General features: G+C 39.0%; 1 protein-coding gene across 5 annotated transcripts in view; it reads right to left on the bottom strand.

Annotated features, from left to right (window-relative positions):
- The window catches only part of rabgap1l (RAB GTPase activating protein 1-like), a 120,672-nt gene that overhangs the window by 90,361 nt on the left and 10,670 nt on the right, over window positions 1–19,641 (bottom strand). For 4 of the 5 annotated variants that reach the window (XM_055005237.1, XM_055005223.1, XM_055005232.1 and 1 more), the window contains 8 exons: window positions 17,549–17,706; window positions 16,762–16,872; window positions 15,135–15,201; window positions 14,718–14,820; window positions 12,316–12,482; window positions 6,856–6,985; window positions 2,062–2,155; window positions 211–361 (listed from right to left, as the gene is read on the bottom strand). In XM_055005237.1, the coding sequence (XP_054861212.1) occupies window positions 211–361; window positions 2,062–2,155; window positions 6,856–6,985; window positions 12,316–12,482; window positions 14,718–14,820; window positions 15,135–15,201; window positions 16,762–16,872; window positions 17,549–17,706 (981 nt within the window). The remainder of the gene's footprint in view (window positions 1–210; window positions 362–2,061; window positions 2,156–6,855; window positions 6,986–12,315; window positions 12,483–14,717; window positions 14,821–15,134; window positions 15,202–16,761; window positions 16,873–17,548; window positions 17,707–19,641) is intronic. The other variant, XM_055005224.1, reaches the window with a different exon arrangement.

Genomic DNA, 19,641 nt, shown 5'->3' with positions numbered 1-19,641 from the left:
CTTGTTGTCTTGACAGCCCTCAAGTCAGGATATGGTTATAAAAATATATTTTAAAAAATCTTTGGAAACTCATGTTTATTCACACACTAAGGTATGTATTTGGACAGCCAGAAAACACCCAGGACATGCTTTGTCTCAGCATTTGGATCATAAACGCAACTTCTCATAAGCAGCTGTCCCTCCCTGGTCTGTGTGTATGTGTTAGTTTACCTTGGTGATGAGGATGCGGTAGTGCTCAAGCAGGTCATGGTTGTCGTGGCAACCAGCCAGCAGCTGCCAGACTTCAGCTCTGAGTGGCTCAGGAATGCCACTGCGAACCAATGAGGACAAACCCTTCGGACGAGTGGACAGGTTCCCATGCCTGGTACACACACACACAAAAGTAATCTTTTATTTCAAAATGTCACTTAATTCGGTTCAGCCACTTTAACTATTATTTTCAAAGGCAGCTGGACTGATTTGATAATTGCTTTACTTTATTATGTCCTGTAGGTGTGAGATAATAACATGTTGGCAGTGACAGCACAAGACCAATCAAGTCAATCAAGTGCACAGGTGTAGGTCTGTCACGCTGCCGTATTCATGCTGCACAAAATAAATGCCATTTGGTCTAAAAAACAAAGTGGTTATTAATTATAGCATAATTATTTCACAGTGTATTTAGGTTGTTCCTGACTTTGGTTGCCAAGTAAGGAAGGTTGACTGAACCCCTCGTTATACTTACACACACAAATATATTGGGAGCTGATCAGTACACAACAAAATTCTGCCATTGTGCGATTCTCCCACATTCCTGCTACAGTACCTAAAGGTTCTCTTACTCACTTAAATGCAATTACAATATGACCTACAGTGCTGATTACAGTAGTCAGTTAATTACAGAGGCATTGCTTTATTAACTACAGTATTAGTTATAGCATCGCCCGAATAACACATCTTGTCTTCATTCGTGAACTACTTTACTAACAAAACTACCAAGTGCAATACTGTTGTCTGGAATATTAACAGCAGTGCTCTGCTCCCACATGAGAACAAAAATCTGCTTTTGAAAACACACTGTCAGCTCTTTTTAATGATGCTTGAAATCTCATCATAATGCATTTATTGAGGCCATATGAAAGCAATTTCCCAATAAGCTTCACTACATTGTGCTGATGCAACAGCAAGAAAACAGGCTGGGAACTCAAATGAAAAGCCTGAATCATCTTTTATTCAGTTAATAATGTATGTATGTATGTATGTATGTATAAAAAGCTGTATGTTTCAGAGCTGGTTCTTGTAAAAGCTCAAAGTATTAAAAAGACAGTTTGGGTTAGACCAGATAAATTAAGTGAAACAGAGTCTAGAGAACAAGAATGTGGACTGTGCATGTTTTCTGCTCTTTAGGCTCTTTGCAGCCAATTCCATTTTAAATGAAAAAATATATATGATGCTTCATTAAAGTGCTATGTCTCTGCTTTAATTTGAGTAGGTAGATCATATAAACTGGGAGGATAAAACAATCTAACTGCCATAATGGAGCGGACTCGTGCACAGTATATCGCAATCTGTATGAGGCAAGGACGGCTTAACTTACTGTTCGGCACCGATGTGTCACATCATTGTGCTTTTGCAGACGATGAGGGAGCTAAAGAGCTGAAAATCTTAACAGTTTGTGAATTGCATTATGATTTTAAAGTCGCTCTACAATAAAACCAAACTACTCCAAATATGTGGTTCCTTTAACGCGTTTCACAAAAATGTTGCATCTGATATTTGGTGTAGTTACAAACACTAAAGTCACCACTAAAATTTTAAATCAAGTTCTGCATTTTAAAATGTCAATATAATTCATGGCTCGTAAACTAATGTTTTATATATGACTAAATTTAAAGTCATAATATCAGCATATTTATATATATGTCTAACGTTTGACTTGTTTTCTCATCATTCACTTGTGTGTAGTTTCACTCTAATGAGTATCACTCCTCCAATCCAGATTCCAAATGTCTGTCCTTATTAACCCTTAATGTTTTTTTTCCTCGCTGTCCAGGTTTCTCACTGTCGTTTTTGAAGCCCTACCATCTATTGAGGATTCCTCCCCAGGACTCCAGGATTTTCTCAGGACAGTCTTTGGAAACATCTCCAGTCCCACTCGAGATTTCACTGTCACTATCTGAAAGAGACAGACACACCCACATGTTAATACACATTTAGAGCATGAAATAGATCATTCCTAAAATCTAGAACCTTTTCACAGGAGCACACAGAGATACATAGGAAAAAAATCTTGTTTGACAAGTGTTACTTCAAGATTGACTGACTGATTCTGCTAAGTCAGAGGTCCAAGACATTTTGACCACATGAAACTCACATGGAAATCATAAAGCTGCTCTGACACATGCTACTCATTTTAAACATGTTAATCCTGATACCACACAGCTAAATGGAGGCAGGAGTGCCTGTGCAGTGCCTACACCTTCCATTATTGCAGTTCGTGAGGCAGACAAGAGGCAATCAGCAGAGCGAACCACTTGTGTTTAGATGCAAAAGCACTAATTGACTGTCTGGCCTGCTCTGCTGCTGGAGAGATGAACTGGTCCCCACACAGAAACCACCCACTGGAACCAACACACATGCAATGCACACACAGACTACCAGAATATCTCTGGCAAGTGTGCTGATAACATGTATTTTATAACACTGCTGTTCAATTATATGTGTAATGCATGTATGCTGCTGTCCAATATTGTGTAGGTCCTTTTTGTGCTGCCAAAACAATGCTGGCGTGTCGATGCATGGAGTCCACAAGACCTCTAAAAGGTGTCCTGTGGTATCTGGCTCCAAGATGTTATGAGCAGCACCCTAAAGTCCTGTAAGTTGTGAGTTGGGGCCTCAATGGATTGGACCAGGTTTTGCAGCAGATCCTACAGATGCTCGGTGGGACTGAGATCTGGGGAATTTTGAGGCCAAGTCACCACTCTGGGTTTTTAGTTACGTTCCTTGAATCCTTCCTGAACAGTGTTTGCAGTGTAGCAGGGACCACTGTCCTACTGAAATAACCCATCAGGGAATACTGTTGTCATAAAGGAGCTGCTACCATATTTAGGGGGGTGGCACATGTAAAAGTAGCAAGCACATGAATGCAGGACTCAAGGTTCCCAGCAGAACATTGCCCGCATCAGCTTCAGGAACCAACTTATCACTGCCCAATATATCCCAACTTGAAAGCTCCTATTTTAAAGATAATCAATGATACACTGATACCTCAACAATCAGTGTTCCAATGTTGTGGCTGATTGTTGTGTATTACAATGGAAAAAGTGTTGAAAAGTGTTGGATTAAAAAAAATGGATAGTTACAAGAGACACACAAACAAATGATCTCCATGGTATTATTACATTAGGATCCATCTAGACAGACACATCTATGAAAAGGAATGCTTGTTTACTTTTGTAAAATAAAGGTGAACATGAATGTTGGGCAAAAGAAAATTAGCAGTAAAAGTTCTGTTGAGACACATGACAGCGACTGAATACTGAATTAAGTTGTAGTGAGGAAATGGTCCCACTGCATGTCCAAAAACAATTCTCCACCATAAGAAAATGAGTCTTTATCATGCAATCCAATGATCTAAATGACGAAGAATATTTATAGACATATCTTACTGTTACAGCAACATCTTTAGCTTGCCGTAGTGTTAAAACATGTTTAAAGGCATCGTTTAATCCCAATGAAGACTCCAGTAAGGCCTTGACATTTAGGAATGAGGTAAATATCATCTTCCAGAACATGCTGCCACTATGCTGCACTGCTGCTCCTATACATCCTCACAACCTCAGCAGGAGCTTTTTAGGTCTTTATAAATGCTTGATGAGTCGTTTCAAATGGTTCAGATCCAGCATGAAGCAGCTGCCTCTGTCCTTTGATTTGCTCAGGCCACGTGGCAGGGAAGCATGAGTCCAACTTACCAGGTGATGAAAGAAACTGTGAAGATGAGTGCCATTACTGTTACCTTTTAATTTGGAGAAGGACTGCATATTCATTGTACGATTACTTTCAAATAGGATCTCTCTGATGTTGAGGCCACTAGTGGATTGGTTTTGTTTATGTTAAATTCAGCATAAATTTCCAATTAGTATAATGAAGATGTTCCATTTTTATGCTTTATTAAATGAACTTTGGTTTTGACCAACACTTTTTGCTTAAAAGCGATGTACTGATTAAAACAACTTCTACTTGTCTCATGGTTCTGTATGTGTATTTTTAGAGATGTATGGTGGTTCCAGCTATAACTGACAAAGCAGAGGGACTGTATAGATATAAACATGTGTAGGATCACAGTTTGCATGGATGCATATGAAATAGGAACAGACAGTTTTTATCTGTCTGTCTGTGTGCGTTTGTGAGCATGTGTGTATGAGACACTGTAACAAAAAACAATCACACAGCATGCTGTGGAAGGAAAAGCAAAGAAAAAAAGTGAATGTCAGCTTCAGGCCTATTTTCCACGTTGCAGCTTCCACGAGGGAAAAAATATCCACATGAATTGAATGTGTGTGTGCGCAGCAGTGACATCTACACTAGGAGTGTATTCATTTCTGTACACAATGAGACTGACCTCCAGCTCCGCAGCCCTGAGCGCCTTCAATTTTCAGCTCAGGGGGAGGAGAGGGACATTATAGAAAAAGCCCTTTCAATGGCTCCCACAGTGCCAGCTGAAAGCCGTCAGCTCCAGCTTTGGCGGCTGACTCGTGATTTTGGTCGATTCGACAGACAGTCATAGAAAAGACAATTTTTGTCTTCCATTCTGTTAATACAGTTTAGCGCTTCAAGGAGAAAAGGCATAAAACTGTTTACAGCAGCAATATAATGATAGAATTGAGAGATGAAGCACAATCAGATGACGATAAGCCTCCAAAGTTAGATGGTCCACTGTTGCTGTATCACAATTTTAAAAACCTTTTCAACAAAAGTTTTTATTTTAACGACATCTTTTGTTAAGATTTGTAATTCACTCTCATAGAGGCAGCCTCAATATTCCACTGCAGAACTTTGATTGTTGCACCATAAAACTGCGGATATCTGTGTCACATTAAAATGTCACAGGTTTCCCACATATTTGGAACTAATTAACCTGTATATTATCCACAGAAGTTATGAAGAGTTGCATTAATAAAATAATAATACAGTGAATAGGTGTTTTTTAAGCATACATTCATAATTAAAACAATTCAGTCAATGGCATGATCTCCATTTGCATTCATTTGGCTGCAGTGAAATAATATTTCACATACCGTGGAGAGGGAAAATCATCTGAACTGACACAGGAATATTTGTGCACACACTAACAGCCAGCAAAATGAACACATAAGTGTGCACCTTCATCAAAATTAGTGTTACCATGAAGCGTGAAGTCTGAATTGTGGCCAAGCCGAATTTGTGACACCTGCTCTACTTACCCAGTGGTCAGGTGGAAATGCCAATCCTGTTTATATTAGTGGACTGAAACTGGGTCATGTTTGGAAACCACTGGAGTCTAACAACCAGGGTTGGTGCTGCTAATGTTACTGCTGTTTTACCTCTACCCCTTTGGCTATGCTGCTACTACTGGTGGTAAATATCCACTCTGCTCTTTCACCAAAACTGGCCATGTTCAGGGTATTAATCAAAATACAAGGATGGTAAGTCACTCTAACTTCAGTCACTTTGACCGGTGGTTAAAAGCAAAATTTGGAACAGGAAAATTGTAAGGGTTGTTATTGTTTCTCTGTCATATGTTGCCTGTCATTTATTTTTCATCTGAACAAGGGGTCATCAATAATTAGAACATGAAAAAAAGGGATTAAAGCACACCGACTTCCACGGTCTGGTCCTGTGGACTGAAGAAGGCTGTTAACTTCATTCTAAAAGGCCATGTGAGAGGTGTTTGATGGTGCTTGACATCTCAGCGCTCCGGTGCTATAAGCCAACAAGCGCTAACAGGATTGGGCCAAGCTCAAGCACGAGCACATACACAACCGTGCATAATCACACAAAAAACTATTCAAAACCCTTGAGATTTTACCTGCAGCTCATTGCTGTGCACAATACAACACTTACAAACACACAAAATCTGTTGCAAATCACAGTATCAAGCTCATTCCACATAATCTTGCCTTGCTGATTTCACATGCTTTGCCACTTACAGATACATTTCAAACATACATATGTACATAAATCCTTGCCAGTGTTTATGTATCTAAACAAAATTAAACTTCACTGTTGATGTATGTCTGTTAATACATGGTATACACATGCTTGTGACAAGGCTTCGCAGCACAAACAGAACGAATTTGTGTGTGTGTGTGTGTGCGTGTGTTGGTAAAACTCTATTTCAGAGTGCATATCTGGACATATGATCTCATTTAGATGAGGCGTTCATGCCACACTGAAAAGAAATGTGACTGTAGGATATATATTGCTCCCACCAACAAGCTATTTGTGGTGAACCAATTCCATTTTTTTCCATGCCTCTGAAGGTACACAGAAGTGGCATTTTTTTCTCTCTCTGTTTTCTGATATTGAAAGCGGCATGGGATTTGTATAGCGCCAAACAGTGCAAGGTCACATTTTCAATCAAGCTTTGGAGAAAACAATGTTGACTTCTCACACATGTGTCTGTATAAATGTGTGTCTTTGAGAAGAAGGCTTTTCTTACATCAAGTGTGGCATCTCACTGATGCACAGAGACAGAGAAAGCTTCAGAGAGATTTGAAGAATTTTGGCATTGTTACCTAGAACCCACTTTAAATGATTAATTCAACTAACAGTGAGGGGGTTGATACTGAGCAACTGAAAAGACAGCAAGAGATAGAAAGAGGAAGACCTCAGTACCTTCATCAGCCTCCTCTTCCTCAGTGGGTGAGGCCAGTCGTCCTCTTTCTTCGTTGCTTCTTTCTGCCTCCCTCTGAAGACTGACCACCTCATACACAGCATCGCTCTGACCCATTCTCTCTGGTGCCTGCTGTGTGTGCACACAGACACACAATCACAATTTGTTGGATCTCAAAGAAACAACTGTATACATTTAGGTGATTTTCTAAATTATAGAATTTTATAATTGACAAAAACAGAAAATCACCAAGATTTTACAAAATAACATACTGATGATAAATACAGTGTAGTACGGAAGATTTACAACAGGTATGTATGCAAATTCCAGGCACTTGCATGTGGAAGTATTGATCTGTCCAATATAAAATGAAATATGAGAAAGTAGACTGTAGTTTCTCCATAAGAATACATAGTATCATGTGCTGCTTTAGTTGGCAGATACAAAAAGTGATCCAGATGTTTACACACAAACACAAAGGTGGTCCCAACAACAATTTTCAAAAACTTAGGATCCTTTACACGTTGATCAATAGCTCTAACGTGTAACATTTTCAATTGCTTTTTAGGGTTTGTGTCAGTGCTGTACGTAGGCACCAAGGTTTTTAAAAACCTTCTTTGTCAGTTATAATTATCATTATGACAACTGTATGAGCGGGGAAAAACAAAAAGGCGGGCAAACCAAAGAAGAGGCAGCTGGCTGCAACATAGTCTACATTAATTACCATCTAATAACTAGCAACAATGGACTGTCAGCTAGTTGAAGTGTGGGTTTACATCTACTGATTGTTAGTCTCTGCAATCACAAGACAGCAAGTGCCGAGTGAAAGTGCTTGCTTGCAATCTTAAAGACATATTCAAGATGATGCCAGCGATGTGACTCTGCACTGAGTTCATCCAACCAGCAGAGCTTCCCTCGCATTTGTCCTAAACAGAAAACAGTTTGTGGCAGGAAACGTACAGGTGTTACTGTAGTATGAAATCAACCTCAAAAAGGTAATCACTATGACCAACTTTAAGCCCAACACAAGGCCAGAGCTCAGAGCCATCAGAGGGCACCAATACAAATAAAACAGCCCAGTATTTGAAACATCACTGGGATGGAAGGAGCTTGTCGGCCAGAGCGTCAGTGAAGCCAATAACCTGGTAGAAGTGTGTGCAGGGGAGAGAAGCCATATATAACTGTCAGTAGTCCCTGGCAGTCCTGACCTGAGTGGTGCAAAATGAGAGCTAGCACTGTAAGTATAAAAAATGTGAAAGATGAAAAAAAAAATGTAAAGAACAAACTTTAAAGATTAAAAGTCAATGTAGAACTGTTTAGTTGCCATTAACTGATTAAACGTTGAAGTGGTTTCTTTTGTTTCAATGATGTGACAAATAGATACCGATAATTCATCAGGAACTGGCAAAGTTAGGAAGAAGTCTCATTATATAGACTTATAGACTATATAGACAAGATCATCTGCTTTGACCTTCGGTGTCATAAGGAAGTGATGCTTATTTCTGGTCTATTCTATCCACTTAGGAGCTGTTGCCCCTTTCCTCCACCTGGTAGAACCGATCAATGAGCGGTATTGATCTGCCCACTCGCATGGCATCTAATGACTAACTCAAGTCAGCGATGAGAACAGAAATTGGAAGAGAATATCAAGGCTGGCCTATTTTTAGAGAAAATCCGAGGAGGCTTAGGTAACATAATTTGCTTTGCTATGGCCTCTGTGAGTGAACAGTTAACCCTATAGGATGAATTATGAGTAGTGATGAAATAACAACAGAAATGCGGGCAAAGTAGGTTCACTGTTTAAACAAAACATCAACTATGGATTTATAATAAAATAAAGAGGAGGTGAAAAAAAACTAAACAAAAACAAGATAATACAGTTTGTTTGTTGACATATAAGGAAACAGCTCTCTGCTGAAAGTTATTGTGTAAGATGAGGACTATTTTAGCTGTACATAAAACTTTAATGAACTGCTTTAACAATAAATGGATCTATCCACCAAGTGCATGCCTTGAACTAATTTGCAAGCATTGTCATCTCTCCAAGGTGGTCTCATTAACTTCTGAATGCTGCCTCAAGCTTTTATTTCCTCAGATTAAAGGACAAAATTACAACTGATATACACTACCAGTCAAAAATTTTAGAACGCCCCAATTTTTCCATTTTTTAAATTGAAATTCAAGTAGCTCAAATCCAATGAATAGCTTGAAATGGAACAAAGGTACATGGTGAACTGCCAGAGGTAAAAATAAATACATAAAAATAAAAAGAGGTAAGGTTATCCAAAAATGAAAAATAATGTACATTTCAAAATTATAAAAAAAAAGGCCTTTTTCGGGGAAGAAGAAATGGGTTAACAACTTAAAGCTGTTCTGCAGCAATGGAGGTTGATCAAGCCTTGAAAGTTGGTGCTACCAAATCCTACAGGTGTCCCAACTTTTCTTGAATTCTTACAACCCCCTCTCTGTCTGCATAAAAGTAGTGTTTGAACACACTGTGGCACCATACCAACGAGAGCATTATTTGAACAGTATTGTACTGCAGAAAGTAGTGTGTTGCTATAAACATGGTGAGGAAAAGGCAATAAACAATAGAAGAAAAACAGACCATCATAACACTTAAAAATGTAGGTCTTTCCCACAGAGGAATTGTGAAGAACAGTACAGTTTTCTTCACCATCAAAAGGCACTCAGAAACTGGGGGAAACTCTGACAGAAGAGGTCTGGAAGGCCCAAAGACACAACAGAATCAGAAGACAAGTTTCTGAGAGTCAACAGCTTGGTGATAGAAGCTCACAGGACAACAGCTTCAAGCACAGCTTCATAGTGGTCGTAGTAAGAAGTCTCAGTTTCAACTGTGAAGAGAAGATTTGGAGTTGCAGGTTTGACATTGCAGAAAGAAAGCCATTGCTAAGACGTCAGAATAAGACAAGAAAAAAGGAGGCTTGCCTCTCAAACACCACCAATGGACTACTGAAGACTGGAAGAAGGTATTACGGACTGACAAATCAAAATTTGAAATCTTTGGTTCATCACGCAGTTTTTTTTTACGCCATCGAGTAGGAGAAAGGATGGTTCCTCAGTGTGTGACATCAACTGTCAAACATGGAGGAGGAAGCGTGATGGTCTGGGGCTGTTTTGCTGGATCCAGGGTCAGTGACTTGTACAGAGTGAGAGGTACCCTGAACCAAAACGGCTACCACAGCATTCTGCAGCACCATGCAGTACCCTCTGGTATGTTCCTAGTTGGTCAAGGGTTCATCCTACAGCAAGATAATGACCCAAAACACAAGTCCAAGCTCTGCCAGAACTACCTTATGAAAAAAGAACCAGATGGTAAGCTTGAAACCATGGAGTGGCAGCACAGTCTCCAGACTTAAACCCCATGGAGCTGGTTTGGGATGAACTGGACAGAAGAGTGAAAGCAAAGCAACCTACAAGTGCCACACATTTATGGGAACTTTTACAACAGAGTTGGGAAGAACTTTCTGAAGAACATTTGATTTCCATTGTGGAAAGAATGCCACGAGTGTGTTCAGCTGTTATATCTGTCAAAGGTGGCTGCTTTGATGAGTCAAAAGTTTAGAATATATTTTCAACCTTCTCTAAATCTGATCTTGACTTGAACATGATGGAACTCTTGAAATAAACTTGGACTTGATACCAAAGATCTAGCCTACAGAATTATAATGTGGACACTGAATAAATATTGCAGTGAAGCAGACAATATAAATTCAGGGAAGTTGGCTCTGATAATGATTCCTTGGTGCTTCAGACGGCTGATGACTGTTTTTGGCGTAATAAGACAATAGGACTACATATTTTATATGTGTGTGTCTCACCTCTGATTGCCATCTTCTGCAGAAACCTCCACACAGTATTATCTTTTAATTAGCTCTTAACCACAGCACCAGTCCAACATTCTTCCATTTACTGAGGAGATAACTAGAGAGGCAATCAGGCGGACGAGTCAAACCGCTGCTGTTAATTACCCACATGCAAATAATGAGACAGAGCCTCTTATTAGCTTCCACAATCCAAAGCTTCCCCACACTCCACTGCTTTGACAGCTCCCCCCGGCCTACTAAAAGAGATCTGCTTTTTAACAGGGGAGAGGAAGCTTACGGTTTAACTGTATTTTTTAAGCACCTGCAGCAACTGCTCAGCCTGGGTGTGCTTGTGTTGGCGGGAGGTAAGCGAACGTGCGCTCTCTCTCAGCACTTTTTAATCAAACAGGTTGTGAGGAAACCCAAAAGGGAAAACATTTCTGGGGTTTGGTGCCATTACACATTAACAGCAAGAAACAGGAAGGGAACTGCTTATTTTTTGTTTTATCAACAAAAACGGTGACAGCGTATTATTATTATACACATTATTTGGTGGCCAATCAACAGAGCACAAATTAAATGTGACAACGGAAACAGAGTTTAGCAGAGGTTCTAATAATTTTGAGAGCCAACTAAAATATTGAGCTGTGTAAATGTGAGGGTATTGAGTGTACCCATTCAAACACTGCATATCATTACATCCTATATTTTACAGTACAAAGTGATCTTACACAGATGAAGGGAATAACATGTTGAACATAAATGCAACAGCTTGATAATGAGAGGCAGGCAGACTAAAACTGGAGGCAAAAGAAGAAGATGCACAGATGGAAAGAGAGAAAATGGAAGTCAGCTGATATACCATTTGTATGTTTCAGCACAGATCTTTAGCGTACAACGACCAAGTCTTTCATCTCTCTTGGATACAGTATTTGGCTGATCACAAACCCAACACAATGCCTCCAAGCTGCCCACTCTGACCTTCTCTTTCACTCTGGTCAGTGTCCAAGCTGCCCATCCAGTCAAACAGCTCTTCCCTGGTCATTTTGGAGAGCGTTGCCTGGGTTCAGAACTGATGCCATTTTGGGCAGTAAGGCCCTTTGAGACACATCATTACCGGTTTATATCAATGAAAGTAATTTGACTTGAACTATCTTGTAAATTCTAATCCTTGAAAGCAATATGGCTGGCATCTATCATATCCGAAATTCTCAACTGACAGTCCTCCAGTTCATTTACTTATGTAACTGTATGTCAGTGAGGTGTGTTGATCTGTTTCAGTTACGTTTTTGAAATACTTTAAAGTCTTGTAGACATTGAGTGGATCAAACAGATTAGCTCTGAAATAATGAAATCTCATGATACATATTGTTCCATTGCTCAGCCCTACGACCAATCAATCAGAAACCATGTACAAACTGCCCCCCAAGTAACAAACCACCCACAACAAACTCTGTGTCAACACTCATCCAAGGAGCTTCCTCTTTTCAAATGAAAGATGGGTAGTACATTACATAAAGTCTTCCAACCAGGACGCTTCAAGAAAAATCTAAGTATATGGAAAGCATGATCATGTATGACTAGGTGAGCAGGTGTGCTGGATCTGGACGGATTTAATGGTATTAGCAGTGATACCTGTCTGAGTTTGAGGTAGAACATCTCACTGAAGGTCTTGCGGCTGAAGTACCAGAAGCGTTCGTTTGATGGATAGACCCTGACTAGAGTTTCCAACAGGAAGCGAACTGGCTCCACCACTTCAGTCACTACCAGGTCCACTGCCACGGTCATGTAGACCTGCTTATCTAAAGCAAAACAAGAAAAAAAACAAGGTCACTGGGGGGCTATTATGCAAGACTTTTTGTTTCATTTCTTTTTACCCGATATGACGTAGTCTATGTAAAAGAAAGCTCTAATTTCAGTGACTAAAATACATTTACTTGGGAAATTGCAGTGTTTAGGAACAAATGGTGACCAGCTTGAGGTGTACTGTAGCCTTTAAGGCCTTTACAGCGTTGCCAGGTTATGAACTGTCCATCAGGGGTTTTTTTGTTTGGTCCTCTGAGCTAGTAAAATCTAACCTTACAATAAATGCAGAAACCCAAGCAGAACTGATTTCAGTATTTGTCTGTTTAGCTTCTAACAGAAAATCTCCACTATGTATCCTGCAGGGATGTCACACCCCCTAGTGGATAAGGATAAGACTCCGAGTGCCCAACTGAATTCTTTAAAAGTATCAGCTAAATATTTTATACTGAGAGATGAACCCCAAAACTAAAAATCATTTTTGTCATAGTAGAGCAAATGGTTCAGTAAATGGTGAGAAAAAGATGTGACTCTTAAACTAATTCATCACTTATTGCTTCTGTTCTACAGGCAGTCTGATTATAAAGGAGAGACTAACAAAAAAACAAAGTGAGGGTAATGAAGTTATATCACAGTAGGAAGGTTTCAGTATTATATTTAGCTCACAGAGGGACTCCATCTAAACACAACCAACTAATTCCTGACAACCAGTGAAAGAAAAAAAGATAGGAGATAAATATCCTGACCCTTTATTCAGAAATGTACAACTACAGGGGTATGTTTAACAACAATCCAAAACTTCTGAGTAAGGATGTGGTTACATTTACAAGTGAATACTCTGTGTGAGTGAGTGAGTGAGTGAGTGAGTGATTGAGTGAGTGAGTGAGTGAGTGAGTGAGTGAGTGAGTGAGTGAGTGAGTGAGTGAGTGAGTGAGTGAGTGAGTGAGTGAGTGAGTGAGTGAGTGAGTGAGTGAGTGTTCAAGTTAGTGCTCTACATTGCCTGACTTCCATGAGGTCGACTGGTAAGACAGAATTGCCATCCACCTCCAAGTCAAACTCTATGACCCTTCGAATCAGCAAGTTGCCACATCGTCTATTTTATTAGCTTTAATGGATTCAGAGAGGCAGGTTCTCTGCCTGGGAACATTCAGTATAAAATGTCTTTTCAGGTGCATGATGATAAATAAACTTCCTCAACTTCAATATACCTTTCTGAGAACACTCTAATTTATGCATGCACTAGCTTGCAGGTAGCAATTCAGTTCTAAGTATTTTTTGTGCACCAAATTAGCATTATATTTTATGTACTTGTTAAGTTGAGGTTTTAAACAGTTATAGTAAAAATCTTACTCTAACTTACTACCTACTATCTTGTAACTATAACTATTTAGAACTACATTTAGAAGGATTACATCAACTATACATAATATACATTAATTTTCAATTTTTCCAATTAAACACTCATAAAGTTGTTGATCCAATAGTATTTATAATATGAACACATCGCTAAAAATTACATCACATTAATAATAGCTAATGATGTTAATTCAACTTGTCAGTATTAACTTATGTAATTATGAGTCTCATCATGCAAAAATATTACATGATGTGCCAATAAAACTGCAGTTACAGGAAAAATGAATCTCCTCAAATTGCTGTTTTTAATCCTGTCTCTTTCAGGTGTCCACAGCACTGCAACCCCCAGTGTCTGCTTGATGCAAATTGTTCACACTTCCATGTGTAAAATATGCCAAGCTTTGACAAGCTACGGGTCACAAGGCCAGGTGCAAGACTGTACATTATGTCAGGGAATAGATGAACGCAATTATCACATCCCAGACTCAGTTGGCCTACAAACACTGCATAATTCCCAGATGTGGCCTCTAGCTGTTAGCAGTCTCATGTCATACTGACATTAATGTATGTAAATAATTCCTGCTGTATTTCACATGTGTGTGTAGAGCCAGTAAACAGGAACTTGTGGTTTTCCATCTTACACAGATCATAAACGCAACAAAAATGCAGCAAAAACACATAGGTAATTTTAAGGACATTTTACATAAGTATATATAAGTATAGACACAGTTGGCTGGTTTTGGAACTTAAAGTAACATAAATTTAATCTTTCACTGTGTAAAAGCTTGTCTAAATATGAATAAAATTGTAGTTCTATGAATTTGCACTAATTAAAACAATTCAATTTTTATGTAAAGCGGAAAGTAACTTATCCTGACCTTTTGGTGTGTCTTCGTTCAGTGGCTGGAAGGCTGCCATGTTGGGGTTCCATGTTCCTGTGATTATGTAGGCCTTCCCATCGGAGCTCTTTCCCATTGATTCCTGTGCATGTAGTAATCTGTGGTTTATTTTCTCGTAACAATTTTCAGTTTAGTTGCAATGCAATAAATGCAATTAGAGAAGTTTGTGACTAACAGTATATGTAAAGATGTCTTCATTTGTAATAGCTCATTCAGTCCTAACTAAACAATCAACAAGGTTAAGTTGAGATGCATCATAAATCAGTGAGGTGGCAATTCTCCACAGTGTTCCACAAATAAAAGCCACGTACACTACTACTCTCAGTCACAAGTAGTAAATAAAGTACTAGAAACTGTATGCCACTAATTAAATGAATTAAATTGAGTTCTGCTCACCATGTCTAATAGATGCATGTCACTGTTGCAGACTTTCTGTCCGGGGCTCAGTAGCATCCCAAAACACCTCGAGGGAAGACACAGGAGGTACAATCCACAAATCAATGTCCACTAATTCTGCTGCAGAATTTACAGACTGCACTCACCAGCGAGGGCAAGTCGAGTTAGTCGAGGAGGGAAGGAAAAATGGATGGTGGAAAGAACTCAACTGGCGAAAGCACAAACATGTACTATAGTAAAATGTTAAAGCATAGCATGTTTCACGCAGTTCATTAAGACACTCTGGTCCAATGAGTCTACAGGAAAAGAGACCCACAGCCATCAGAAAGGACTTCAAAAAACAGGAATGCATAATCTATAAAAGGTATCTTGATAACCTGTGCAGATCAGAAAAACCTATCCCAGTAGGCCCTTTCGTTCTAATAAAAACAGCCAGTATGTGGTATTGCTGCTGACTGTAATTCAGCACCCTGGACAGGGCCCAGACGAGCTGAGTTACAGCCTCAACATTTAAGTTTATCACAAAAAAAAAAATCAGCAAACAGTAATTCTGCGAAGTCCTTAACGCAGATATTTATAGTAAAGTGACAGCTTAGTTGGTTTCTTCAGCTTCAAGTTGGAGGTGCAGTTCCAGTTTCTAGTGTGAAATACATTAAGATATATTTACAGTTGGTCCATCAATTACACAGTATTCTTTATATTCATTTTTCAAAGTTGGGCTCAAGTGTCGTACCAGGTGATTCTTTAGTAACGTGGACGTAACATTGCAAGCAAGAACAGTTACAACTTTCAGATAAAAGGTCATCTTTCCCACCAAGCAGCAGCTCAGAAATAAATACAGAGTGATAATGTAGTGCATCCACACAAAACAGGATGCAAAACCAGACTGTATTTCACAAGAATTACCCATCAAAACCAAGGCTATTTAAAAAATGAATATTAATAAAGTGCTATCAAACACGGGCAGAGCACCTCAAAAAGGATTAGCTCCAAACACAATAGGTGTTTCCACTGGCACTAAAAATAAAAGAGAGGGCAGGTGTCTGTCTCCCTCTGATAGCAATAGGAGGCAAAGGCTGAGGATGAAAAATGGAAATGACCCACTTTTTCATTAATGCTCATGTAAATACAGAAAAGGGTGGGACTGCAGAGGTTGTAAGCAATTTTGTTGTTGTTCCAACATTTTGGCCAGTGTGTGTGAGCGTCTGTGCATTGTCCTTGAGAAAGAAATTTTAAAGCAGTCTGATGCTTTCATTTGGAAAACCACTGAATAATTTACTAACATGAAGTTTATAACAAGCTCTGTTCAAACCCTGCAGATTTAAAGTAGAGTTTTGAAGCACTACTTTGTTACCTCCTTTAGTTTATTTCATTTGTCCTGCTGAGACAGATGACTGCCAGAATATAAAAAAAACAGTCTGATCAATTATTCAGAAAATAATTCCCAAAAAAGCCAAGGGTGAACAAAAGGTAAAGATATAGATTCAGGGTGCAAGATTAACATGGGGCAACACCTGAGCTATGCAGTTGAGAAAATGAATCCCATACAAAGAGGGTGAGGAATAAATACAGTATAACACCCACAGATTGTCTCGTCATGAATTATATTTATTTAAGTGATCCTTACCTTTCGATGCCCAGCTCCTTGTTGCACATTTGTTGAACTGAAACCACAACTTTCTTCTGGACCCCCTGTCGCAGTTTGAAGTAGAACTTATCTCTGTCCTTAGGCACTGGACTGTAGTGAGGAAGAAGAATCGGGTAATGCTTATGAGCAAAGGGACTTAGAAAGTATTGCATTTTGATTTTAAGTATTGTTGTATTGTGATTTATTATTTTAAGTATTGTTATCTGTGCATGTCTGCTTGTTTCTTTTCCGGATTTTCTTTGAAAAAAACAGTATTACTGTAGTAGGACTAGCCCAGTTATAGATAAAATATGACACGTCTTCCCTCAAGTCTTCTCCGGAGTGTATTATATATATATATACATATATATACATATATATATATATATATATATATATATATATATATATATATATATATATATATATATATATATATATATATATATATATATATATATATATATAATGGGCATCTGCAGTGCTTTCAGTGCAACTATTGGGCCATTTTATTTCAGAGGAGAACAGATAACACTGAGAAAATGAAAATCCATCTCTAACAAAACCTGATATACAATGGCTTGTGAAAATGGAAAAATTGTCTTATTGAGATGATAAGCTTTGTGCTCTTTACTGGTGAACAGTAGAAGCCAGATAAAACAATACTGCAGCAGCACATTAAATCTTTCCAACTACCAACACATCTGTCATATCGACAGTCCAGTGCCGATAAGAAAATGTGTGCAAATCATTTAACTATGTTTATTTGCACATGTGCACCAAGTACCTGTAGTTGCCTTTGCCATCATCCTCCCTGATCTCCAGCGACACAGTGAAGGTGTACAGGTCACTGTCAGGCGGACTGGACTGTGTTGTGTCTCTGATGTCCGCTGGCCGCGAAGAACGCCGAAAGGCTGTAGAGAAACTGTACAGGATGCGACTGACCTAAATGGAAAAGGACAAGAGAATATGATGAATAAAAACGGAGGCTTTACACACAAAAAAAGAAACAGAGGTGCTTAGAGGGAGAAAAGGAGGGAAAAACTAAATGTAATGGACTCTCATTTAAGAGCAGGCAAAGAAGATAACATAAATGTTGCATAACAAAAAGAGAATGGAATAAGTAGTACATAGAATTAACATACATGAATAGGAATGATCTGAATATGAAAGCAAAAATATAAACAATGAGGCAACTGTAGAATAGACTGGAGATGACTGAGAAAAGACAACAGTGCCATCAGCTGGTTTATAAGTGTCAGTGCTTATCAGGCTGCAGTCTGTCATGTTTATATCAGTGCACATGCACAATAATAACAGATTAGATTTATATAGCGCTTTTCTAGACACTCAAAGCACATACAATGGATCCATTATTCACTCACACATTCTCACTCTGATGGTGGTAAACTACATTTGTAGCCACAGCTGCCCTAGGACAGACTGACGGAAGCGTGGCTGCCAATCCGTGCCTACGGCCTCCGACCACCACCAACATTCATATCCCAGTGTGAGTGGTCGCACTGGAGGCATGACTAGGACAGAGCGGGAACCGAACCGCCGACCCTTCGATCACTGGACGACCCGCTCTACCACCTGAGCCACAGCCGCCCACAAAAAGAAGAACTAACTGTTCATTAAGATAAACATTTGATATGGACAGAAGAGAAAGGAACTCAAAAATGTTCTCATGCAGTTGCACAAAGTAATAATGCAAATTAAAAAAGAAAAAGAAAAATCTATGTTGAATTTCTTTGTTAATATATTTGACAAAAAATGTAAAGATCCGGGATCAACATGTGCAACTTTTTTCCAAGTGCCCACTGGTGTTTTCAAAATTGTTGGTGACTTTACATACAATAGATATGTTTGCATTTAAATTTTAACTTTGTTTCCATACTTGTGTCCTACTTCTGTGTAAACACTGCTTGTAGTACAGCTGAAAAGTTTCTGAATTTTTGTCACATCACTGTTGCCCACAGTTGAGTCACTGTAGTCCATTTTAAATGAATTTTAAGAATAAACCGTGTCTTTTGGCAGTTTCTTGAATGAGACATTGCAAATGCAGTAAAGAGACTTTGATAAAACTGCTGCATGATCAAAAAAAAAAAAATAAATTGGAAACCCTCTCCTCCAAACCTTTCAGGCATCAGAACTGGTGGAGGGCTGCATATACCAATTACTGTAAGATTCTAAAATCACATTTCTCAACAGCTATTTGTGACATGTTTCATGAGTAGAACATAGTGCAAAACTGTGAATATTTTCCTGGAGAGATCCTCTGAACTTGTGTTTCATTATCCCTGCATCAAATAACAAATCACACATCTCACCCCTCTCTATGAAAGCCAACATGAACATGCCATCTTTACATGTGGCCCTGCAGATAAGTTTCACACTTTATGATAATGACATAGTAGGACAAATCTTCATATAAACCATGTTGATTCTAACTCAGCCCTTAATGCAGGATGGAAAAAAAACTTGACTAAGTAAAAAAGAAAAAAATTCCTCCCTCTTCTTGTCAGTCCTAAGTTTGTACTTCCAATGTGGAAAAATAGTCAACTAAACTTTAACAGTTTCTTAAGGTTCCTCGTGGGATTCAGACTCCGCTGAAGTGAATGTCTTCCGTCTAACCCGTTGCTGCCCAATCTGCCCTCCCCACGGACCTCGTTGGTCTTTATACTATCTCACCTGATCTGGGTAAAAAAAGCCCTGTGATTGGCTAAAGTCTTCTGTCACAGGCTAGACTTTCTAAAGCCTGAAAACACATCCAGGAGGCGGTGAAGAAGTCTGGTTTCCTCTCAGACCACTTGAATTACAACCTTTTGAAGGCTTATTATGGACATTTTGGGCAGTGATGCTAAAGATTAAGTTTTC

Source organism: Amphiprion ocellaris, chromosome 2 (assembly GCF_022539595.1).
Source record: "Amphiprion ocellaris isolate individual 3 ecotype Okinawa chromosome 2, ASM2253959v1, whole genome shotgun sequence".
Classification (NCBI taxonomy): Eukaryota; Metazoa; Chordata; class Actinopteri; family Pomacentridae; genus Amphiprion; species Amphiprion ocellaris.
This window is presented reverse-complemented; position numbering and strand designations above follow the sequence as displayed.